Source organism: Protopterus annectens, chromosome 5.part0 (assembly GCF_019279795.1).
Source record: "Protopterus annectens isolate FY-2018-M chromosome 5.part0, PAN1.0, whole genome shotgun sequence".
Taxonomy (NCBI): Eukaryota; Metazoa; Chordata; order Ceratodontiformes; family Protopteridae; genus Protopterus; species Protopterus annectens.
The window spans coordinates 20,164,066-20,191,002 of NC_056735.1; the positions used below are offsets into that span (position 1 = coordinate 20,164,066).

A 26,937-nucleotide genomic window follows, 5' to 3' on the forward strand; every position below is an offset into this window, starting at 1 on the left:
AACAATTTAATTTTTGGATGCAAAGGAGGATTGATAGAACTAGGAATATGCATAGGATTGTTCACTAAACTTGGAGCTTGTTGGTGTATTATCGCTAAGTTCATTTTCCTAGTAAAAAGTTTTAGCTCAGTGATTAAATCAGTAATTCTCGCTCTTCTTTCCGGTATAAAAGTTAACCCTTTACTGAAAATGTTAGCATGCTCAGCATTTACAGTAACCTGACTGTAATTATAAATACAATAGTCACCTGTTACATTCGTGATGATTTGAACATTGTGAAAGTTATTATTACAAGAGGCATCCACACTTACTGGATTTAATTGTAGTTGTTGCGTGAACCCATTCTCTGTCTCCTCCACATTCGTGTTTGATTGCCCTTCATTTTGTGACCCTCCTTGTTCCCCTTCATTTTGTGATCCTCCTTGTTCCGAAGTCGTTCCAACCTGCAGAGACCACCTTCCTCCAAAGGGAATTGTTGCCGATTGTTGGCGTTTTCATTGTTATAAGGATGAATGCCATTATTCACTACAGAAGTGGAGGAAACTTCCACCGAGTCATTACACCATTGCCCACGTGATGGCTTAGGGTAGGCTTGCCCCTTGGAATAATCCATTTTATCTCTTTGAAGCTTATGATCTTTTCTCTCTACAAGTAGGTTACTATAATTGTCAACTTGCGTAGACACTTCTAAATATTGATGCTGACAAGCCGTAAATGCTGACTGCTGTTTTATCTTAGTGTCAAGTGCTTGAATTTGTACATTTAACTCATCCATTTTTATAGTGTTATGCTTAATCAGTACTTGCAGAAGTTCACACCCCTGTCGGTCAAAAAGTTGCAATAGTTCCTTATGTAGCGCACTGTTTTCTTTTAAACCTGTGGGGTACTTCCAATACCGTAAGCCTTTTGGAACCTGTTGTCTTTTTACGCATTCATTGAAATAAACATTTTCATGAACCAATTTGCGATAATGCCATACTGAATCATGAAATTCATCAATCATTGTTGTAAAACTAGGTGTTTGCTTATTCATCTCTATTGAATTATTTTGCACTTGATTCAACCATTGAAATAATTGAACGTCCTTATAAGCAGATTCAGTATTATTTACATCATTATGTTGTTGCATTGTCGCAAGACGCGGCAACGGTGGTTACCAGAGCTGAATTTGACATGCTTCAGCAATCGGTATTAAGTCTTACTCAGCTTATACAACAACTTTCTGGTAATAACACTTCTAATATAAGATTACCTGACTTTAGAAACAATAGAATGGACAGTGTTGATAGCATGGACAGTATTCCTCCTGAGCAGCTTCAATTGCAACATAATGATGTAAATAATACTGAATCTGCATATAAGGACATTCAATTATTTCAATGTTGAATGGTTAGACTCACGGCCCTGTGTGCAGTAGGTGCACAGTTCAAATACACAGAGAGGCCATTCAGCATTTACATCTCTTAGCAAGGTTTTCTAAATTATTTTTTTAATGATGTATATACTGACATTTGTTAACTGGGTTAGTCCAGCTGGGCCAGAAGCTCATTTTCACTGGAGACCCGAGGAGAAAAGCTCCAGTTACTCACACAAGTGTACAATACAGAAAGTGCACTCTCCAAGATAAAGTAATTAAAATAAAAAAAGGTTAGGAAACATAGCAGTAATACACACACATAAAAAAATTATCAGTAATGAACAATTAATTTCATTTTAATACGTTATATTTATTTTTAAATCTGGTTTGCTCTTAGCTCAGCTTCACTAAGCATTGCTAAGCCAAGCAGTACTTAAACAGGACCAGTTTTTGCACTCCTTCACAGCACGCAGCTCCGCTTAGCTGGTTTGGGCACTGCTAATCACTGGCCGTTTAAGCAATCCTCAGCTCAGCTAAGCTGGTTTGTGCATCGCTAAGCATTGCCAGTTTAAGCACTGCTGAACTAAGCTTAGCGGGTTTTTGTGGTGCTAAGCAAAGCCTAGCATTTTTAAAAATGGTCCAATGGTGGCAAAGGACAGGAAAACCAGCCTTACTTAAGTGCAGCAGGTGGGAATACAGCCAGAATCTGTTGGAGTTTGATCCTGGCAGAGACTATGGCAGGAGTTGGAGAGGGCATGAACTTCCAGAAAGAGCCGTGGGGCACTCTGGAGTCCAGGGTCATGGCTGGACTCCTCATCAAAGACCATGACAACCGGCTGCTGCAAGGCCAGTACCAGGGGTTGGAGTATAAGTCGAAGGCAAGGGATCGGGTGGCATGCAACCTCACCATTGTGACTGGTGTCCCCCACTCAGGTGAAGAGATGTGTCACCATCACAACGACCTGAAGCATAGGAAGGGGGAATCTCTGGGCCACATAGATCCAAGACGTTCGGGACCACAATGTCCCACAAGTTTGTAAGTATTGCAACCATTTTTTAACCAAATACTAGTATGAATATCTGATAAACAGGTATGCATAATGGTGTCTCTCTCTCCCCACAGCTGCAGAGGAGACGGCTTTCAACCTGGAGACCCATGCAGGGCACCTGGCCAGGTTGCGCCGTGACTGTGGTGAGTACAGCTGCATCTTGCAATCTACAGTCATATAAACAAGAAAGAATACAGTACTAACTGCCAGTTGGTATATTCTGTGTTGAGTAGGTCAGGTACAGCTCAATACAGATGAAAGTATTAAACCTGATAATGTCATGAAATAAAGTTTCTACTGCATTAATAATATTAATTAAATAAAAGTTGCTATTGCATTAGTAATGTTAAGGAAATAAAGGACATTTGCATTAATACATTTTAACGAAATAAAGTTCAACTGCATTATTAATGTTAAGGAAATAAAATATATACTGCATTAATTGTGGAATTACAGCTGTCTTACAACACCTGCATGATATCAGCTGTCCATCAATTCAAGACTGGTAGAACAATCACCGCATTATGTCACCAGTAATAAAGCTGTGACCTTCAATATTTGTGTTATTTGGGGTGTTGGTCATGAAACCTAATACAAGTGATGTGAATGAAAAACATGAATAATACCACTAAGTGAGTGAAGGTTAGCTAATAGAGAGAGTGTTTTGCTAAACTGTAGGTGTGGAGCAATATATAATGCATTCTGATATTTCTAAGATCTGAACCTAAAATATAAATGGCCAAGGTATACTAGTGTGTATCTCAGGACTGTCTTGTGTTAATCATTGTATTTCAGCTATATGCATTCCTGATCTTAGGTTATGCTACTGCAGGCAAGTATGAAGCTGTAATAACTGTAAACTGCAAATATACCATCTGCAACTGTATATGGGTCAGGTAGGCAACCCAGCACTCCGATATGGTCTGTACACTTCACACATATTTCTACTTACTAGGGTTTCAGTGTGTACACTTGCATTCCATGTATTAATGCACAGTTCACCTACTATCTCCGTCATGCATGAATGCCACGCATGTGTGTTCAAGTGTCAATGCAGTCTTTTATAACACTCTACCTCTATTAGCAGGTCAGATGAACTCTAGGCACATATCAGTCGATCAACACACAACAGTGGCTCAGTAGTTCAGTTTGATAAATGATATGTATGTTGTACATTTTTCCACACACAGACCGGGGTTCGAATCCAGGGACAGGTAATACTATATAGATACAGACAAGTACTTACTGAAAACATAGAAACAGTTATGTATTGTTAACAAATGTTCGTCCCACAGGAATCACAGGTAAATAAATGTCTGTAGTAGCGGTTTGAATTGTACATTAATTTGTGTCCAGATGTACCAGTGTGTAAACAGCATTGCTCAGCAAGGTGACAAGACTTCATTAAATAAAATATCAACAAGTACACTTCTATTATAAGTTAGACAAATAAAGCTGTATTCTTGGTACGGCTGTACGCCTGGTGTGTCTGTGAATGTCTGCCGACTGTCTAACCCCATGCCTGCCAAGGATAGCATAAGTGCAAAAACTCTGTACTGTGCACGATACGTCTCTCAAGTGTCACACTATCACGGATGGTGATCACTGTTACCAAAACCATGTGACACACATTTAACATCCAGTCAATGCATGTCAGTAGCACAGACACTACATCAGTGCACAATGCACCTTGGTAGTTATATATGCTCCCCTGATATGCAATAGTTCCCTGTAGTTGTGTACAGCTTGGCCCATACTGTCCCATGCGGATAGCTTGAGAGTTATGCATGTGCTACAGAAGCTATAGGGCACTTGCAGATATAAAGTAAGGGCAGATCTGCAGAGTATAGAACAGTACTGCTGCAAAGAGTATAGCCTATACTGCTGGTAATGGAATGTCTCTCTCCCTCTTCCCCCCACTCCTTTTCTGCATCACAAATTATTACTGTTATACACTGGGTATGGTTTTCTTTTCACATATGTTGTTCTCAAAACCTTATGTTGGGCCTTGTGTTTTACTACTGATATACATTACAATGGTTGCATACTAACAAACGCTGTTGAAATACCTACGTTGTTGGCCATTTGCCGTAACTGTTACTGGCATGCTGTTACAATACTGAATGTTACCCCATTTACTGTTGTGTTCTGTATGCTGTGCAATTTTATCGTACTGGGTTAATTGGAACAAACTTGCATGCTGTTGTAACTAACATTTAAATGTTCTTTTCATGACTAACCTATACACTTTGGAAAAACCTCAACACCATAGCATGAGTGTGTAGGCCGGTACCGACGGATCCACCTACCCAACCTCAAATGGCTGTGGCACCAAGTCCCAGCACGTCTGGAACCCAACCTGATCCTGCCCCCTCTGCTGGTCCTGCAGCACCTATGGGTGGAACTGCATCAGGGGACGGAGCCTGTCCCTGGCAAGAGCGGGCATGGAGAGGAAGTTGTCACTAGTGATAGCTACCAGGGATGGTGCGCAGGATTGCCCACAGAGGGTGCAACAATCAGCTGCGTCAAATTAATGGTAGACTGACCAACCTGGAGGGGCAGGCTGGCACTGGCACCCAACCCCCAGCACAGCCACCTTTGGAGCAGTGAAGAAGCAGTTGTGAATGCCCATGGTTGGGAGCTCAGTCCCACTGCTGCCATTGTGCCCCCAAGATGGCAGCAGTGGGAGCTCAGTCCCACTGCTGCCATCTGTGGGGGCACAATGGTCTCCGATTTCAAAACATCCTCCCTGTCCAAGATGTTTACCCCTCATGTCATACACCACCCCTGTCTGCTGTCTTGTCTGTCTGCAAATGCTGCCCCTCCTACCCAACTTACCTCCCCAAACTGACCTATTACCCTTCCCAAACATTCCACACTCACTACAAAAAAAAAAAAAAAAAAACACCCCATACATAGCTGTCTATTTCACCCACACCTACACTGCCCACAATCGAAAATTACAGCAATTAAAGTTAGTCGCCAACACCCCTCTCTGGGATGCGAGGCTCCAAATTCCAAATTGTCGACAACCTGCACAGCTGTTGCTGTACAAAAAATGGAGAGCTATGGTCCTTTCCTACAACCATCCTGCACATCCCTACCTGCCTTTCACATTGGTTTCCCCCCCTGCTTGCCCCCAGTTCACCACTTTCCTGTCACTCCCTTTTTCTTTTCTTTTTCTGGAATTAGTGTGGGTTTAAGTGGAGCTAAGCAGTGTGGCGTGTTATGCCGTGCAAACCCGCTTAAAACTGCTTTAAAATCACCTTATCCATTTCTGACACCGTTATGCACACCAGCAAAATAATCCACCACTGCCAAATCTTGAACATGGTACCCCGTCAACTACAGCATAGTGCATTAGCCCATTAGGCCACTCAGTTCTGAAGAACAACAGGTGTTTTCATACACATATCCTGATTGCCAGTGATGTACATCAGCAAAAATAATCACACCTGCCAAGGTTTGAGCCTGGGGCCTTGTCAGCTATAGCATAGTACATTAACCCACTAGGCCACTCATCTCTGATGAATAGCAGCTGTTTCTATAAACATATCCAGATTGCCAGTGACACACTACTTTTACATATAATGGGATAAATGACTACTTCGTACGGTGATGCAGACACCAAACCAGTACACAGCCAAATACATGTTGATGGATGTACGTGTGGCCTACGATATCAGGTAGAGCTGACAACTGCACAGACTGTTGCAGAATGTCCACAGTTGTGCCACCTACTTTTTGGCATGGGTGTCACAAAACCTATTCTGTGTGCTGAAGTACTGGCAAGTCAGTGCAGACTAAGGTTACAAAATCATGACAGTTCAGTGTCACACATCATACCCATCTGAACACACGTTCATGCCAGTCCTGTGTAACACACTTATGCATGCACATGTCTTGCAAATGCATCTGCTATAATATCGCTTCATTAGCTCGGTTTCATTCCTTGCATGCTTTACATTCTGACACCCACAGTCCTGGCTTCTATTTTAGTCTGTTGCATGTCAAATACATACAGGGGATATAAAAAAAAAGTGTACACACCCCTGTTAAAATGCCAGGTTTTTGTGATATAAAAAAATGAAACCACAATAAATCATTTCAAAACTTTTCCCACCTTTAATGTGACCTATAACCTGTACAATTCAATTGAAAATCAAATCTGTTAGGAAAAAAAACAAAAACAAACGTACAATAAGCTTTAAGCTAATACTTTGTTGAAGAATCTTTTGATTTAATAACAGCATTCAGTCTTCTTGGGTAGGAGTCTATCAGCATGGCACATCTTAACTTAGCAATATTTGCCCACTCTTCCTTGCAAAAGTGCTCCAAATCTGTCAGACTGTGAGGGCAAATCTGTCAAGACTGTGAGGGCATCTCTTGTGCACAGCCCTCTTCAGGTCACCCCACAGATTTTCTATTGGATTTAGGTCTGGGCCATTCCAAAACTTTAATTTTCTTCTGGTGAAGCCATTCCTTTGTTGATTTGGACGTATGCTTGGGGTCACTCATGTTGAAAGGTGAAATTCCTCTTCATCGTCAGCTTTTAGGAGATCCCCGAAGGCTTTCGGCCAAAAGTGACTGGTATTTGGAACTGTTCATAATTCCCTGCACCTTGACTAAAGTCCCAGTTCCAGCTGAAGAAAAGCAACCCCAAAGCATGATACTGCCACCACTATGCTTCATCTTCAAGATGGTGTTCTTTTGGTTTATGTGAAGTGTTGCTTTTGCGCCAAACATACCCTTTTGGAATTGTGGCCAAGAAATTCAACCTTGGTCTTACCAGACCATAAAAAGACGTTATGTTGTACCATAACGTTCCATCTGTATTGTTGATCCTCATTCAGTCATTATGTATGGGTATCTGTTCCGACCTCGGAATTGACTCAATGGTGGCCAGCTGAGAGGCCACTTTGTCATGGACCTCAGACACAGCACCAGCCAAGGTTTCAGAGAGCTCGGAAATCAGATTCCTTTGAAGCCTGGTAAAGTGTGCCATATAATTCAGGTACCTGATAGCAAAGGTCGCTGATGCGCTTCCCTATCCTGTCCAGGGCCCGGGACTCTGTTAGACGGATGGACAGTCTGGCTTTCTTCTGCCAGATCCTGTGAATGCTTTGGTGGTGTCGGCTGCAACAAAAAAGGAAGACCTTTAGACCAATGGGGATCCGTAGCAGGAGGGGACAAAATCTTATCTGGCCTCCAGGGAATAGCCTCGACGGTGTCAGGAGCCTTCTACGCATGCTGCACGATGGAGCTAGACAAGTTCATCTGCAGGTGGAGTAACCCAGGAGGTAGGGGGCAGGCGCGAAGGCCTGCAGGAACACAGAATCCTCAGAGGTCGGATTAGAGGGCTGCCAGTCACCTCTCTGTTTAAGGATTTCGAGGAGATCACCAAAGGATACCTCAGAGGGTGACCGAGGGTATCTTTCCCCCTCAAAGTCTCTTTCTTCAGTGAGGGACTCCTCTGTGGAGTCCATGTGCTTCCTCTTACACGAACTTTTCCGGTGGACTTCCTCAGAGGGAGAAGCTGGGGAAGACAGTGGAAAAGGGGTTTCCTGTGGGAATATGTCCTGAGGCCCTTGCACCCGGTGTCTGCTAGGTGCGAGTTGTGGAAACAATGGACCATAGGAGGGCAGGGGGATAGACAGCACAGCATCACCAGCAGAAGTCAGAGTCTTCTCCATCAGTTGAAAGGCTGGTCCACCTGAAGAGGGGTGAGGGTCCAGGACAGGGGTCACCCCTCCCCAAGTGGCTCAGCCTGCCGACCCAGAGTCCCCGGATGGCTGTGGAAGAGCAAATGACGCATGTCACAACTGTCATCCTGGATCGTAGCAAAATTCTCCTGCCACAAAGACAACTGCGGTTCCTTAGTGAGATCCATAAAGGGAACTGCAGAGGGGGAAGACTGTGCTATATTAATGGACTTCAAAGGCAATGAAGGAGGAGAATAAGAAGGGGTCTTTGGAGATGGGTGATCACCTTCCAAGGAAGGATAAGTCCTGGGGGGGTGGGATACCTCTGGCCAGAAGCACTTGATCCACAAGACGCAACACGTCGTGTTCAGAAAGGCTTCTAGTGGACCTCACGGTGACTGAGGGAGAACCAGGTCTGTCCACAGAAGAGACAAGCTCGGTGCCCACCTCAACAGTCTGCACCGAGAACAATGGTGCAGAGACAGACTGGACTGCACCGAGGAAATCATTGATGCAGAGGTCACAGTCTGCCCTGCCACAAGGATCGGTGCTGAAGTGGTTGCCGGTACCAAAGCCTGAACAGACAAAATTGGAACCAATAACTGAGGCGTCGGTTCACAGTAAGATGTCGACTGTGGTCAAGGTCTGCGCCGACTGAACAGTCGGTGCTGCTGTAGTAGTTGAAACAGTCTGAACCAAGGAGCCCCTCGGTGCCAATATAGTAAAGGTTACAGGAGAAGACTGAACCGAGATCACTGATGGCACCGAAAGCCTCGGTGCTGAAGGTCTAGGCACCAAAAGCACTGGGGCTGACTGAGTGAGCTCCGAAGCAGAAACTTTAGCCTTCTTAGGTCTTGGTTGGCGGGAGACCCCAGCCAGGGGCAAAGGCAAAGACTTGGCCTTAGTAGGATCATCCAAAATTTTCTTATGGGATCTAGGAGGGGTTGAAGCCTCCGACCCAGAAATACCCTCTGAAGAGAGATTTGAGAAGTCCCTTCAGCAACAACTTATTTTTCCTTTCCAACAAGGTTCTGTTGGAAAAATTTTTACAACTACCACAGGGCGGGTCAACAGATAAGTGGGACACACCCAAGCAATAAACGCACAAAGAGTGTGCATCTGATGTAGGCAATTTGTGTCCACAAGCAGAACACCTTTTAAATCCTGGACTACCTTTTTTATCTGCCATGATCGAAAAAGCGGACAGAAAAGGTACTAGCAATGGTACAAAAGAATAGCCAAAGGTATGAAAAAAAGGAAGGGTTTACCAATGATGGTAAGGGAGAAATACCTCGCGGGGAAAAGTGCAGAGTAAAGAGAAGAAAACTCAAGAAAATATGGTCGTTAAATGTGATAGGGTAAGAGACAACAAATTAGAAACTTTTCTGACAGAAAAAGTTATATATTAGACTAGTCTGACAACAAATATCTATACTTAGCTCAAGAGAAGCAGCTTGACACGACCGAATGGCAATGCGGCAAACGAAATCTGAGGTAACAGGGAGAAGGGAATTATGGGTAAGAGTTTAGCTCGAGAGTTTGTAGCTGATGCGAGCTTGGAAAATGGCCGGCTCGGTTCAAGGAATGAACGAGGATTAACAATAACAGATCATATTTTTCCACATGCTTTTGGGAGTCTCTTATGTATTGTTTTGCAAATTTTACCCGGGTCTGGATGTTTTTCTGTACAAGAAAAGGCTTTCATCTTGCAACCCTATCCCACAGTCCAGAGATATGGAGAATACAGGAGATTGTTGTCACATGCAGTACACAACCAGTACTTGCCAGAAATTCCTGCAGCTCCTTCAGTGTTGTTGTAGGTCTCTTGGCAGCCTCTCTGACCAGTTTTTGTCTAGTCTTTTCATCAATTCTGGAGAGACAGACAGTTCTTTGCAACATCACTGTTGTCCCATACTTTCTCCACTTTCTGATGACTGTCTTCACTGTGTTCCATGGTATGTCCAATGCTGTGGAAATGTTTTTGTACCCTTCTCCTGATGATACCTTTCAACAATGAGATCTCTTTGATGTTTTGTAAGCTCTCTGCGAATCATGGCTTTTGCTGTAGCAGGCAACTGAGTAAATGCCGGGAAAATCCTACTAGGACAGCTGAACTTTACTTGGGGTTAATAAGAAACTCTAATTGATGACAGGTGTGTACCCAAGAAGACTGAATGATGTAATTAAATCAAAAGGTGCTTCAACAAAGTATTAATTTTAAGGGTGTGCACACTTATGCCACCAACTTATTGTACGCTTTTTATTTTTTATATTTTTTTCCTCTAACAGATCTGTTTGTTTTTCAATTGAATTGTACTAGTTATAGGTCACATTAAAGGTGGGAAAATTAAATTATGCATTGTGGTCTCATTTTTTTATATCACAAAACCTGTATTTTAACAGGGGTGTACACACTTTTTATAAACACTGTACCTGTCAATACAACAAATAAATAACTGAGCCCTGCAATTTCCAGCAGAACTGGTTGCCGCTACTGCAGTCACTGCCACCCATATTAGCACGTCAAAGGCCTGTAGGTTGGGACACACTTCACAAACATATACAGGTGTCCTAAATGTCACCTACCACTCTCTGGATGGCATTATTACATAGCATATGTACCTAAGCACATGCCTCACCTGGACTGTTACGAGTACCCTCACCCTGGCTATGCTGTGACAACAGAGCTGACACCGCTCCCTCATGGACATATACAGTTTGCTGGTCACCCAATGTGTTCACAATCCCCAGCATAACTCCTGGGCAGAATGCAGTAGCTGCAGTCTGCAACATATGCATGAGCATGTTCAGCTACCTGCTACAGACCTACCATACCTCCCAAACACCTAAAACATGGAATCCACACAACACCCATACATAAAGGGGTGGGGGGAATGGTCAATTGACAGGGACGTGTCAGTCTTCCCCTACAAACATGCACAGCAGATAGGCCAACAGCTACTGCAGCAGCATGCATATTCTGATGCATGTGACATATGATACTCACATTTGTCTGTCACCTTACTGAACTCAACTCACATTGTTAAACAGTAAACTGCCACAATCACAGAGTCTGTTCACAATGGCCAAACATAGCATGCAAAACTGTGGACATACCAGATAAATCCAAATAGTGGACAGTATTTCTACCTACCCTATGTGATGCTGTAGTCCCCACATCTCAACATCCTTCTCACAGGCCAGGAAAAGGGCCAAGGCCTTAAATACTGCACTGTGTTGCCATGCTATTGGCTAATGAAAAAGCAACCCAGCTGTCATGCTATTGGCTAATGAAAAAGCAACCCAGCTGTTCTGGATGCAATTCGCAAGTGTGAGCTACAGATTGGTGCACAGCCAATCACCTGTTCATTAGGATTACCTACAAAAGGCAAGCTGCTGTCTATGGTACACAGGTCTATGACTTTATTTATGAACACAGACTGCACTACCCTAGCATTATACCACAGGATTTCTGCACACAAAGGAGTATAGCACAATACCAGGTATGTAATACAAGTCTCCCTGTAATGGGATGCAGATGGGGGGATGCAGTCATGGGAAATCAGGATTACTTATAGGTTCATAGGTTAGTACTAAGCTAACTGCCCTTGCGAGCCATTGTAAGCCTAGCCAATTATCCCTTGTGAGATTCAGACCCTGCACCTTATGTTTGTAAGGCAAACACCTTAACCATTAGGCCACCCTCCCAGACAGTAGGTCTGTACTACATATCTTGGAATGACATGTTGCTGTTAGCTGTTCAGCACCTACAGGCTTCCCTTTTGGCTCTACCTGCTGTGACACAGATCACAGCTCTGCCCCCCCCCCCCCGGGTCCCCCCAGCAATAGTCAGCTGATGTATGAATGCTATTAAACAATAGTGACAATAAGTGCTGGTGGATACAGCTGACACATCATGATGTACTGTCAGTCTGCTCCTCTCAGTCTGTGAATATTACACAGGCATAGTTCAAACATTGTTCAGGTGCCCTTGACTGTACCTAACATACTCTGGCTAGGTCACTGTGTGCTCCACACCTGTATCTCATCGCCTGACAGCTATGGCTTGCATACATGTTGACCACCTACAGCAGGTTATAGTCAGTAGTAGTGGGGGGGACAGGATCCGCCTCAGCAACAGGGTGTACATATCGAGCATGCAACATAAGGGAATATATACAGTACCAGATATTAATATACCATAATGGTTTTCTGAGGGGTCTGGCATGTGACAGCCAGATTCCCCACAGTCTGGAAACAACCATTACGTACTGTCCAACTGTTTTCCAGACATCCATATTTGTCTGGCAGAGGGTCCACATATATCAGGCACGTACACATTCTGCAAAATCTGTGTACTGCAGATGTCTGCTACCTACAAGAATGATACCCTACAGCATATTTGCAGCACTGTCTGTAATTGTGTCACAGAGATGTTGCTGGACTGTCCCCATTCACCTGTAGTACCAGTTACCTATTTGTCGGATGGTGGCTGTATGACATGGTACTGGAACATTGCCCATATGGGACACACCACAGTAGATGGCAGTGATGGGTGTGGACACAACACAGTCTGTCACAGCACACAGGGCCATAACTGGTATACCTAGGATCATAGGAGGTTACTAGGCTATTGGCCCCGAGGCCCTCATAAGCCTAGCCCAGAGTTTAGCCCATGTGCATGCAAGTCAGCACCCGATGCCCCAGTCCAACAGGGACACAAGGTGGTATCCCAAGGGTGTATGTGTTATTGAACATCCAGTTATCCAGGTTTCGCTTGAAAAGGTGTAAGCAGGTACTCTTCCTGATATGGACAGGATGTCCATTCCACAGCTGGGTGAGTGTGTGGGACACTCATCTGAACCACCAAAAGTCATGTTGATGTCACAGTCCAGGTTGAGGGCGTGTGTGTGTGTGTGTGTGTGTGTGTGTGTGTGTGTGTGTATTAACAAGAGTGGAGCTTGACTTGCAGTTGTGCAACAGTCCCATCAAGGTGGAGTCCATGATCGCTCTGAATGCCAGACAGAGATCACCTCTGAGTTGTATGTATGAAACTGGATAGAGGGATGGGCTTACAGCCTACACAGGTAAGGCAGATATTTGGGGGCCTGGTATTCTCTCGTGAGGAACCTCTGTGATCTCCCCAGCTGCTGCATGTGCTTTGTGAGGTACAGGACAAAAGGAGAATTATACTCGATAACGGGCCTTATTAGAGAGGAATACAGGGATGTTATGAACCTCATGTCCCTGGATGACATACCCTTATGTATGAGGTGGGCCATGTAGAAGGCTTTCCTTACAATGGAAGCAACATGGTGGTCAAATCTCATGTTGCCATCAACCTGTGTGCACAAATCATTCTCGACTGACTGCATGCTTAGGATGTTCTTAACACTGTGATATGTGGGGACGGCACTCTCCCCAAAGGGGATGACGCTGCATTTCATGGTATGCAGCATGAGGACAAGTTTCTGGCACCAGTCTTGTCTGCATGAGACCCTCTTGGCAGAGGTCCACATCACTAGGGAATTTGGTGACAGCATACAGCATGCATTCTTCTGCAAACATGGTCAGTCATAGCCCACTGGTACCCTACACCTAAGAAGGGTAAATCGCACATAACAGTGGCCCAAACACAGAACACTGGGTTACGCTGCTAGTTATGGGTCTACCACTTAAGGTAGCTTCCCCTATGTGGACTAGGTGGGTTCCGTCAGTGGGCCAGTGTGCTACCCTTCTAGTAACATATAGACTAACACCTAGTTGGGAGTGTATATCTATTAAGGGCAAGTGGGGAATACTGGCAAAGTCTTTGGTCAGGTCAAGGTAGGCAGTGTGCACGGTCTCCCCCTTGTCCATGGCTTTGATGACTGTCAAAGGGGTCAACCAAATGTAACAGACATGATCCCCCCTTGACAAAGCCTAACTGTGCGCGATCAAGTGTGTGGAGGTCGTCAATGTTCTTGTCAATGAGGTTCATTATAAACTGTTCCATGGCCTTGCAGATCAGCCTAGTTAGGCTGATGGGTCTATAATGTGCCAGATTGGTGGATGGCCCACCTTACTGTAAAGGGGTGACAGTGGGTGTCCTCTACTCGGCTAGGACAAAGGCAGTATTTGGGCTTTGGTTGAATACACTGCCTTCTGGTTCTGCAAGGTCATGCTTGGGATCATGTAGGATGCATCCTGTGATGTGCTCTTCTCCCATGGCGGCTGTATACCATGACTGAGATGGCAATGATGACCTGTTCCCTACATACAAGGGGCAGGTACTGGGGATTTCCTGTTCCCTACATACAAGGGGCAGGTACTGGGGATTTCCTGATGTACTCATGGGAGAGAGGGGGTGAAGCCTACACTGACTGTCAGGCATCACAGTACACTATACCTACAACACTTGAATATCTGGTTTCCTTGACCACCACTACTGAGCAGATCAGAGTGCTTCCTTTGTTGTCACAGAGATAGGTGTCCTTGACCACCACTACTGAGCAGATCAGAGTGCTTCCTTTGTTGTTGCAGAGATATGTGAAGAAGGAGATATGACTGTTTGTACTGGATGTCGCCAATGTGGGCATAAGGTTTGCTTTGCAGGATTCCAGTAGTGCTCTTATTTGCTTGTGCAGGCTAAAGAGACATTGCTTCAAATTGAGCACCTGCTCTTTCTTTGTACAACAGTATGTCATCCCTGTTGTACACACTATTTATTGCAGATGTCCACCAAACAGGTTTACATATCCTTGAAGAGGATGATGTAGTCCTGTCAGGTATACCTAACTCCATGCATCTATACAAATGCACGTATAGTGCTTCTGTGTATTTCTGGATGTTGGTGCCACTTTCTACAGAGAGGGTGAGGGCTGCAAAAACTGTTTATACTATCCCTCATGAGGCTGTATTCTACTTTGGAGTTGTTTTTATGTCTGACCCTAGCTAGATGGGTAATGTGGGAGATGGTGACTGCAAACATGACCACTTTATGGTTTGTTTGACTACAAAGGGTGACACTAAGGATGCTGCACTGGTTACCCACTTTGTATAATATCAGCTCTGACAGACCTTCACCTCATGTGGGGGTGACACCTAGCTGCACAAAGGTGTTTGCATTTCCACTGTTGATGGATCTCTGGGCATTTGTGTGCTGCCATGAAAAAGTCCTCCAATGTATGCTTGGGCAGTTAAAGTCACCCAGGATAAGGATACAGGTTTGAATCTTGACAGAGTTGATCAGGTCCATATAGGCAGAATGGGTTTCCTGGTCACACGTGGGGGCCGGTAGCTACCTATGCTTTGAATAGGTGTCTTTGCAATGGTTTACTGTCCCTGCAGTGTCCCCTGTGTCTCTTACTGTTTGAACAGCCTGGAGGTGTGTATGTCTCTCATATATAGTGAAACCACACATCCCATGGCTTTACTGCCTACACCTTGGGGTATGACTGTAGGATATGATGGTTGACCATGTAAGGCTGGGGTGCTCTCTGCAGCTTTGAACCATGTGTCTGTGACTGCACAGATGTCAGCATTTCCCAGGGTTAAGACCGCCTGCAATGAGCGCAGATTCATGTGTAGACTCCTAGCGTTTAGCAGCATGGCCTTCAATTTGTGATATGCTGACAGTTGTATGTTGGTAGTGTTAACCTCACCACTTTTCCTACAAAAGGCACTATGGAGGTGGCAAGAACCATTGCCAGATACCGGAAGGACAGTCGAGAAAGCTGGAGGCCTTCTCTGGCAAAGCATCATGGTCTATTGATCATATCATCCCAGGCTGTCAGGTACTGGATCCCCCTGAAATGGCACCAGACACCAAGTCAACTGTTAAGGTCAATCATTTCCTGATTGTACTATGGCATCATTCTGGGTGACAGCAGAATGCTGCATACGGCTAGTGACAAACCTGCCTGAGAGACATTATCAGCATGCTCAATCATGTCTCACTGCATACAGTCCAAGGAGGTAAATCGCAGGTCAGGCATGCCAACATGGACTGTGACAGAATCATAACAGTACTTGTTGAGAGACAGTAGTGCATATGTAATATGACAGATTCTGGCACCTGACAGGCAAGTAACTGACTTTCCCCTTATACAGCCTGGTGAAAGGCACATGTGTGTCTCGCAATGGAGTCTTTATGACCAATATATTTGATTAATGGTGATGCCTTTGTGGCTGTGGGACACAGGTGTGTGGCGTGGAGGGCTGTGGGGTTCACGTGCGTCTGTCTTGGAAGTCTCCTTTGTTTGTGGATGTGTATGTTGAGGACCGCCGCCTATGTGGTTGTGTGTTGTGTAGATGTGGTTGGTGTGTGAGGTGTACTGATTGTGCTGACAACCTGTTCGGTGTCAGATATACATGTTTGAGAGGGAGACAGCATGGACTGTAAATTCCTAATGTCACTGCATCTCTCACAAATTGTGATCCTCGGTGGTGTTTGCAGGTGTTTGTCCACGATGCTCATAGCAACCAGAATGGCAGGGAAAACTGCAGACATTGTCAAGCCATATTTTCTAGAATCTGAGGGAGGCCATAGTGAAGCACAGGTGGGGTTGTTGGGGGCTGAAATCTGTCCCATGGGTTGACATCCCACTTCCTCTCCCATGTCCCCACACATTCAGCATGCCCACACATACCCAGTCCCCTGCTGCCACAGATACTGGAGAGTCAGAGGGTGGTGGCATCAAACAGGAGTGTGTGGAGACTACAGCATCTGTGACTGCAGACACTAGCCATAGCCAGACAGCTGGTGAGGTCCCACATAGGTGGTAGACGGGCAGCAGTCCTCCTGTCAGGTGTCACCCGACGCTTGTTTTGGTCTGTCATGAAGGCACAGGCACGTTCTGAACGCAATACCAGACAGATACTCAGGATCAAGGGTGCATCACTGCCTGGCATCTATGACTCTACCCACGGCATTGGTGATGCTTTACGTCATTTCACTGATGTAGTGGACAGCCGTAGACATTGTCGCTTCTTAACTGTGCAATTTTGTGCCAGAAAATGTGGTGGGAGTAGGGTGGACACATGGACACAGATCAGCAACATCAGCTGATAGCCCACGTGGCCATGCACAGTCCCACTCCCGTAGTGAAAGTACCACCAGCACTACTTAAGGGGGGTGCTGTCCACACCACAACGTGGCAGGCCATGGGCACATGGTCCTAGGCAGTCCCGTGAGGGACACCGACCCGGCAGACACCAGTCACAGTCAGCAAGTAGTAACACATCTGACCTTGGGCATGGTGGTGCCACTGCTACTCCTGGCACACCCAGTTCCTGTGTTCGTGGCTGAAGACACTGAACTGTGCATTCTGCCATGTATGGTCCACAGCTGTCCAACATACCCTCGTGTAGGGCTAGAATTTGGCTCGACTGTGTATATGTACACACACACACAGTGTCACATACAGGTCACCACCAGACACACACAACTCCTCTCCATCTAATCAGAGGTGATCTCTGCTTAACATAAAAGGCCATGTCAAACCCTGAGCTGTTGGACGTGCCCCACTTATAGAAATCCCAATCCCTCAGAGCCACACGCTCCAGGGATCTAAACTTTGTCATCACAATGAACAAAACATGCTGGAGGGGATAGGTTCCTGACCCAGAGACTCCCCATACTCTGGAATAGACTGCCCATACATGTCAAGCAGAGCACCTCCATGGCCCTCTTCAAAAAGAACCTTGACGATTGGATGGGAGATAGGAAATTCACCTAGGGCATCACATCAGTCACCCTGTTAAACAGGGGTCCAGGGAAGTAAATATTGTGGGAAGAAATATCCAGGGAATGGTTATGGCTAGGCTTCTATAGCCCCTAGGGCCAATAGCCTAGTAACAACCTATGAACCTATGGCCCAGCTGACCAGCACCCCTCCAGACACACACACACACACACACACACAAACAAGACAGCCACACTGCTACAGGTAATAAGCTTACACAAACACACACACTAGCTGATGTAAGATTAAAACTCCTACCTACGTAGTATTACACACCACAGCTCACCGTACTAATTGCATGCTCCACTGGTTACAACTGGTGTACAAATGGCTGCAGCACTACACCACTCTATACCTTTGTGTGTGCGCACACGTCTCCCATCTCTCTATGCAATATGTTTGTTATCTATATATACGTACCTATATAAAACTCTACAGATACACATATCTTATACGTGCCACATACTGATAGACAAGGGTAATCATGACTGATGGGAATAGGGAGACACAGTTAGGTATACATAGCTGTCTGTATGCAGAGAGATAAACTGACATCTCAGTTCTATAGTCGGATGTGGCTTCAGACATGGGCTGCAATTAGCCAAGTGTAGGAGCATGCCCAGCGTGACCATTAGTACTTAGAATGGGACTCCAGGCCAGACCTACCTGTACTCCTGTCCGGGATTTTGTGAGCTACAGCCAACTTGATTCAACAGTCCAGCACCTCTGTGATATAATGTCAGAGGAATTTCCTGGCTGTGTCCTTTCTGTAATATCAGACTCATACCTAGGGTGTGTACAGATTGTATTAGACTGAACAGGGTTTTGCATCATTTGTCTGGTACATGTAACATACCCATGTGACTTCCTAATTCATCAGTGGCAGATCATTACAGATTGACAAGAGGAACTGCTGACAGACATTTGGGTAATGCTTCCATGCACTACAGGGAATCTATGCTACTGCACAAACTGTTCTACTCTGCACTTTCTACATTTGTCTGGCCATTAGTTCCTCTTCCTTACATGTGGCCCTTTGTCCTGCTATGCTCCTGTTCCTGGCTTTGTCCACAGTTGCTGCTCCATGTAGTTGTAGGTATGCTGTGATGGGGGTATGAAATGTAACAGCACACACAGGGTTACAGACTTTACACTTCTGACTGTACCAGTTTTGAGGGATGTCCAGCATTGTGCCCCATATATCTGCTCTGGTCCTCAGATGGTTTGTGTTGTACTGGTACTAAAAGGTCACCTGGTGCCCATACTTCTCAACCTCTTAGAGCAAGAAATCTGGACAAAGCCAAACACTGGAACACCCAAACATAGGGACAAGTTTTTAATATTGCTCTTACAAACTTAAGACAGTTGGTACAATAACAGGTTTTGTATTAGCATCTCAACTGTCTGTCATTTTCTCATGTCAACCTTTACTGATTTGCCACTAATTTGACAAAAAACTGCAATGCTGAGACACACAGACCAGAAATTTGAGGCAAACGTGGGCATTCTGAGAAACTCTGTACATTTGAGGGGTATAATGGTGCCCATTGATTTGTTGTAAGTACTGACACAGTTACGTGATGGCCTTTACATCCTGGCACTACTCTGAGTCGTTAACAACCTGCAGTTCTACTAGCCACCATCTAGGTTACTCAGAGCTATGTACTTGTCCACATCTGTGGCCCACTGTCCCTCCATTGTCTCTGGCTTTGTCCAGCTTTCTTGCAGTAACAAATAGTGACATAGGTCCAAAACCAAAAACGCCAATAGAATGAAGAAAAGAAAAAAAAACGATCCAGGCACCACAAGGTTCACACTCCTTTATTGTAAAACGAGAATTAAGCGCCTTCGTCTCTGCGAGTGGAGACTTCATCAGAATAATGAAGGTAACAATAAAATGCATTTTATATAACCATTCCAAATGTAACTGACAACTTCCTTTGCGTCTCCAAACATTGTCACAAATATGCAGCTTCACAATGAATGAAAAGTAATATTACAAAAATATATTCTCATAAAATGTGTATATTTTTGATATTCATATAATATCAAAAACAAATACAAACTTTAAATAACATAGGAACAACAGATATAGCATCACTGAGACCCTGGGGGAACATAGCTGCCACCCTAAACTGCCACTCAAGTTTCCTTTTTTCTTAACAAATTTCTCCAGTCACCACCCCAAGGTTCAGGTTTTATATTCTCCAAGATACCAAACACAAACTTTTTAAAGTTCAAACAAGTCTGAGAATGCTTAAGCAAAACAAAAAAGCCATTTTTTTCCCCTTCTTCAAATAGTGACATATGGACAGTCTACCATACTTGTAGCTCACATGCAAAATAGAAGAGGCAGCCAGTCTCAAACTATGAACTCCATCAACCAGTTATGTACTTAGCCCACTAAGCCATGACAGCCACCAGTGCAGTTTTAATTCCTGACACTATCAACTACAGACACACATAGCACATTGACCCTTGCATATGGTGAAAATGAAACATGTCACCAGATTGATTGGGACAGCCCTGAGATTGTATGGTCTGCTGCCATTACCTTGCAAAGATAATCTGCAGTTGTATGGGAACACCGGTGTGTTTGGGGTGGGGACTCTAGCATAGACAGTCATGTAAATGTCCTGTGATCCTGCTGTTTGTCATTTCCCTCACATAGTTGCAGTAGGTTTTGCTGCCTCGGGACCTACTACATATTATGTGGCAACCAGTATTAGGCAGAGATGTCCTGTTGTCCCACATAGCTGTCAGTTATCTGCATGTATCCCAGTAGCTCACTCTATTCCCTTGCATACATGTGACAGGTCCATACCTATGCTACCAGTCTAGTACCACTACTTACCTTGTGCCTACAGCAGTTGATTTAAAAGTGATTCAGGGCGGACTCTGTCAGATGCACGCAGTGCACAGCCAATACATGGCAAGGTACAGCCTGTGTGTTGTGGCTGGCAACCTTTTTAGTATGCATGTGAGTCGGAATGAGGTGTCAGTCCCTAGGTCCCCAAGATGTCAGTGCATGTGCTATACGTTGCCTCTTTGCCAAGGGCAGGGCATACTGGACATGCCTACGTCTACCTACAAGGAAAGACTTAGGGGGTTCCTCCTCAGAATCTCCCTGTGGCTGTGGGGACCTTGGCACTGGTGGAGGGCTGTGTCCCTTCCCTGTGATGTTCTTGTCGCAGTTGTTTCTGCAGGATCATGTTGTGTAGCATGGCACATACTGTGAACATGTGCGTACATGTGGCTGGAGAGTACTGCTGGGCTCCAACAGATAGACTGAGGCAGCAGAACCATGACTTGAGCAGCCCAAACACACGCTGTACATTCCTAGCTTGTGTGTGCGCCTTACTAAGGAGCTCTTGAGTAGGTGTGTGCGCATTTCTAATGGGTATCATCATCCATGGTTCCAGTGCATAGCCAGCATCCCCCAGTAGATGGCCGTATGGGATGTCCCCCCGGCAAGTGTCTGGTACAGCTGTGATGCGTGCCAAATGTGGGAGTCATGCAAACTTCCAGGGCTGCCAGCACACACATTCATGATAATGCCCTGGGCATTGCACATGACCTGGCAGTTGATGGAGTGATACGCTTGTGGTTGATGTAGACTCTACCTTCTTCATCGGGTGGTGCTTTGATGTGCACGAGTGCAGTTTATGGCACCCAGTATCTCATGGTAGTGTGTTACATGATGGAAGAGACTCTTATTGCTGGCGCTCTTCTCAGGGGCTCGTGGTAAATTTATTTATTTATTATTGGTTTACTGGGAAGGTCTAACTTGGAACAAAGCCAATTTTCAGCAGAGGCCCGGAGAGAAACGCTCCAGATGCATGTCTTTGTAACGTGGGAGGACACAAGAGTACCCGGAGAAAACCCACACGAACGCAGGGAGGACATGCAGACTCCGCACAGAAGGCACTCCAGACAGCAATCAAACTAGAGAACCTCTTGCTGTGAGGTAACAACTGTGCTCACTTGCATGACATCCAAGAACTGGTGGTGTACCCTGGATGCAGATACACATGAGACCCCCATTATGTTCATAGTCACTCACTGAAAAGTACCTGTAGCGAATATTCTAAGGGCTACACATACCTTTGTTTCTACTGGGATGGGATCCCCTCTGTTGGCTCTGAGTTGAGGCCGGCAGAGATCAGTGAGTTCTTGTAATATGCCCTTGTCCACCCTGTAGCACCCTACAATCTCCAACTCATGTAGGTCCTGGAAGGTTACCCTGGGCCTGAACACTCCTTCTCAGTCTGGCCTTATTGTCAGCACCAGCACTGACCTCAGTCTCTAGCACATACAGATGTAGCAGAGCAGCTGCAACCCCTATCATTTGTCAGTTAAAATTCCCAAGTGTGTACTCCAATGGTGCACAGTACGTGGGAAAAAAAAAATCAGATTGTAGGGTGTATGCATACTTTATAGTGCTCTGCTGTAGATGCAGCCTGTGTGATTCACTCACTATGATCCATTCCAGCTGACGGTTATATCACTGGGGGTTTGAATGGCCCAGTGTCTGTTGAACAGGGCTCGTCAGTCATTTTTACTTGATTGGCTTCCCCTGGCTATTTCCTTTATTTATTTATTATTTTTTTTTTTTTATTATTTTACTGCAAAGCACTGTGGTGCGCCACACAAATCTGCAGCGCTAGTATAAACAGTGCTCAGCAAATTGGACACTCATCCATGCAAGGGCATGTTCAGCTTTTCTTAAACCAGGTAAAACAAGTGCCGTGGGATTAAACACAGCTCAGCAGCATTGAATACCCCCCCCCCTGCTTAGCTGTGCTTAGCTGAACGCAAACAGGTGCAGCCGAGCTCCAATCCACTTAAACATAGAGTGCAAACACCCTCTTGATGTCAGCTACCCGTTCTACTACCTACATGGTTCTAGCCCTACCATGGGTTCTGTAGACACAGTGGCCCATTTTGCTATTCAGTAACCCCAGCTCATTTGGATACACCTACTTGAATATACCCTGGATACTTCACTACTCCAGGGTCTGCCTCCTTAGCATCCACTGCAACCTACCATTGTACACTCTACCTACAGGGTACTAGAATGCATTACTTTTGCAAATGTCTTATTTACGGTTTTCCAACATTTAATTTTTTTTTTGCATAACAGCATGTTTGCGCGTTGCTGTGCGTCATACAAAAGTACTATATGTATTAAAAAATACATTTTTTATGTGCATTGCTTTTTGGACTCAACTCACCATAGTTTTGGCCATTTGCATGCCTACAGTGCAGTATCCAACCTTCTTTCTGGGCTTTTACCGTCCATTTAAAATGTACATTTCGGCACATTTTTTTTCCGTGTACATTTCTGACACCAACACGGCACCTACATGAGTGCCTTTTTGCTTACTGGATAGCAAATCACCCTCATTTGCATGGATTTCGCCTATGAGGTGATTTGCATTCCACGGCCACTTCCGCGTCCACATGCTTATGCACACACCTCTGCTCTGTTTATTGGATTGTTCACCAGTCGGTTCCCGTGTTGGGGCCATGCCACAATGCCTACAGAGAAAATCAAATTTATTGAATTCCCCCATATGTTATTTCATGTATTTTCCAGGTCTTAAATTACCACTATCAGTACCACATGTTGGCCTGTCTTTGGGACTTAGGTTAGACATATGACTTACTGGAAAAAGTGCAAAGGAATACGAGTACTACATCTCGTAAGTAACCCATTTCTTGTGATCTAGGATAATTCAGTCATATAAAGCATGTAAATCTTGTTTCATGAAAAACATTTTGATCTGGGATTCAAACATTAAAAGTGCTGAGGATACAGCACCACTCTCAGGCAGCACTAGGGGGAGGGCTTTGCTTCCTGCATGTCTTGTTTAATATGTCAAATCCAAATTTATCGATCTTTTGCATAAAGGAGACTGCATCCACACTGCCCTAATTTAGTAAGGTAGTGTTTCAGTCAACTGTGCATTATCATCAATAACAATTATGCACTATTACATTGGCAAATAGCATAATCTTCACCTAATACTTTAATGATAAGCTTTAAACAACTCTTACTCACGGTTTGTAGTTAAAGACCAGGACATTTACTATCCCTTTCATGTAAATTATTTTAGAAAACTGTGTTTAATTGAGGGAAGACATTTTTATAATGCTTTTTTGTCCACGTACTTGCTGACAATCAAGCCTTCCCCCTACTGGACACGAGTGCATTTTTCAGAGTCACCCGGAGACCAAAATTCAGGCAGCTATCAGAGCTGTGTTTTCAATGGTATCCAGGCAATAAGGCTTCTCTTTTTGTAGATAACCTAATCCATTTCCCCCAGTGGGAACAGGATACCCACAACATCCCAGGAGCCATGACATCTTCCTCAGTAAATGCACATTCCTATGCATTTGCCTTATGAAGGCTACCACCAACCACTAGCTTGGTGAGTAACACACATGGCCCCAGGTTGCTGGCCTACCTCCTGCCCCTGAAAGAATGTTACAATCCAGATCTGCTTCACCCACCTTTCTCCAGGGTAGATACAGTCATCTTTCCTGCCAGGTCCATTAACTGCCCAAGGAGTCAAACTTAGCATCCACTGCAACCTACCATTGTACACTCTGCATGCAGGGCAGTATAATGCATTATTTTTGCCTAAGCTGTAGTCGGGGCTTTATCCCTCTACACCACCAGCTGGCCTATCAAGTGAAGACTTCTTGAGCAAAGTGACTAGTGAAACCAGACAGTCAAGCAGGAAAAAAAAAAAATCACAAATTATCAAATTTGGTTTCAGTGACTAGAAGGGATAGTATGGCTAAACATGCACTGAATACATGCAAGTCTAAATATGAAAAAAAATTACCATAGATTGTGAGACAGGTTTCCTCTTCTTTATAATCATATGGCTTTGCGATGATTTTGCACTTGTAACATCCTGCGTCTTCCATTTTTAGGCCATGTATTGTGATGGCAAATCCTTCAAAATTCAAGTTTGTAATATTTATTCGACTGCTGTATTTTTCAGACATTTCTGGAACACCTGATTTATGTAAGAAAGCTATGGAATCTGTAAAATTAGCTTTTTGCCAAACAACTAGCAAGGCTGTTGGAGGTATAATTAGTGTACAAGTCAAGGTGAAACTTTTTCCCACAACAGCTGTGTAGTTCTTCACAATTTGTATGGTCATTGCATCTCCCACAGGACCTTAAAAAAAAAAAAACAAGATTAGAAAGAACACACTCATACAACCAAAATCTTATTGGTATTATTTTAGACAAAATAATTCTGACAAACATCTTCAGCATGAAACATGATGTGTGCGTACTTAGTAAGTGGACTGCCATGGTAAGGCAGGTGATGCTTGTTCCATGTATTTCTACTAGTCTTGCATGACCATCTCCAGTGCCTATACAATGTTGACAGGACAGCTACTTCCTTGCTCACAAAACTACAATGCAGTCTCAGTGACGGCTCTAGTGCATCATCTGCCTACTGCTTGCTGAACTGAGCATCGCTGTACACAACTTTACTGGCCATCTCTATACAAAAAGGTACACATTAGCCTGCTTGGTGCCCATCAGCTATGTTTAGTGGCAAGTGTAATGTACTGTGCATGTGTAGCTTAAAAGTTTGTTTATACAAGTTGAGCTAATGCACCATACGTTCCATTCAGAATTGCATCCCACCCTTACAAGCACACCGCTGGCACTTACTAAACAGCATGATTTTACTGCTTTGTAGTACACATCCCAAAGCCATGCTACAATAATCAGAAAAGCAGCCATTAGAAAATGATTTCAATTAAACCACTTCCTGTTTCCTCACGTCAAGACCACTTTTAAAGGACAATGAACTGATCACAACTGACTCATTTCAGCCACAGCCAAGACATAACATTGTATTATCTTTACCTGCATTATAAACAGCAGTCAGTGTACAAACTGTTCAGTACACAATCATGGAGCATAAATTACTAGCTAACAGCAATCAAGTTAATATGCGGAATAATACGTGTAGAAATTCTGTGCAAGCCTTATAAATACAATCAAGAAAGATGGATGACAAGAGAGCAACGGTGATGAAACCAAAAATGCTAGCTGTATGGTTATAGTATGACTGAATCTGCATTTCATTACAGTGGTTAACCAATTAGTAGTGATTATTAAGAAACAGCAGCAAAAAGTGAAGGCCAGTTACTCTTCAAGACTAGATTAAACATGTACACTTGCAGATTTCAAGCATCACTTAGGCAGTAGAATTCTATACAGTTTGCAAGGAGCAAAAAAAAAAAAATGCACGTAAAACTGAATCAAGTGGCAAAAGGTTATTAAGTCAACTGGAAGATGGGTGGAAAGGAAAACAGAATTTAATTTGGAGATTTGTGAAGAGGCAATGTTAAGTTGTTGGCAAATGTTGAAAGCAACAGCATTTGGCTTTTTCTTGTAGATGTGAAAAAGAACTGAACTCAATTAATGACTGGCTTGGCTCATATTTGTAGACTGTCCCAAAATTTCAGCTCAGTAACAGAGAAGGCATGGTCTGATATGGTTAAGGAATTTGTCTGTTCAGTGTAAGATCGGTATTTTCTTCCTGAAAAGACCCAAGGTATCTGGTTCAAACCTAACCCTTCTAGCTGTACATGAAACATTTGGCAACAGTATATAAGGTTGGTTTATCAGGGGAAGAGTCATGTGTATCGTATACGCTAGATCAGGGGTGTCCAATGTTTGGCTTGCCAGGGCCGCATTGAGTGAACAGAAATTGTCTTGGGGCTGCATATAAAATATATCATATAGGTAACTTTTTCGCTGCTGCAGGAGACCAAAGTCGACCTCCTGGCTGTACTGTAGGTGCATTTGAACAATGATATTCACTACAGCACTAGCATTTCTCACTGGGAAAACCACTCCAGCAGTCCAACTACGTAAAATGTCAACATTGGCAGTCCTACAACACTATAATCCACAAAAATAAGCCAACAAATTTGCAATAAAGTAAAGAATTCACATTACTGACTTAATAAAACAATGCTGAATAAACTACAAGAGGGTCTCACCCAAACAAATAACTGGTGCCAGAAACATGGCTTCAAGCTAAATGCCAAAAAAATGC

The 26,937-nt window shown here is 44.2% G+C and overlaps 1 protein-coding gene across 1 annotated transcript in view; it reads right to left on the reverse strand.

The window, feature by feature from the left end:
* LOC122802003 overlaps positions 1-25,584 on the reverse strand; it is a 250,286-nt gene extending 224,702 nt beyond the window's left edge. The window contains exons 1-2 of the mRNA XM_044071751.1: positions 25,539-25,584; positions 24,688-25,029 (exon numbers count right to left, since the gene is read on the reverse strand). Coding sequence (XP_043927686.1) covers positions 24,688-25,029; positions 25,539-25,584 — 388 coding nt within the window. The remainder of the gene's footprint in view (positions 1-24,687; positions 25,030-25,538) is intronic.
* Positions 25,585-26,937: the final 1,353 nt, after the last annotated feature.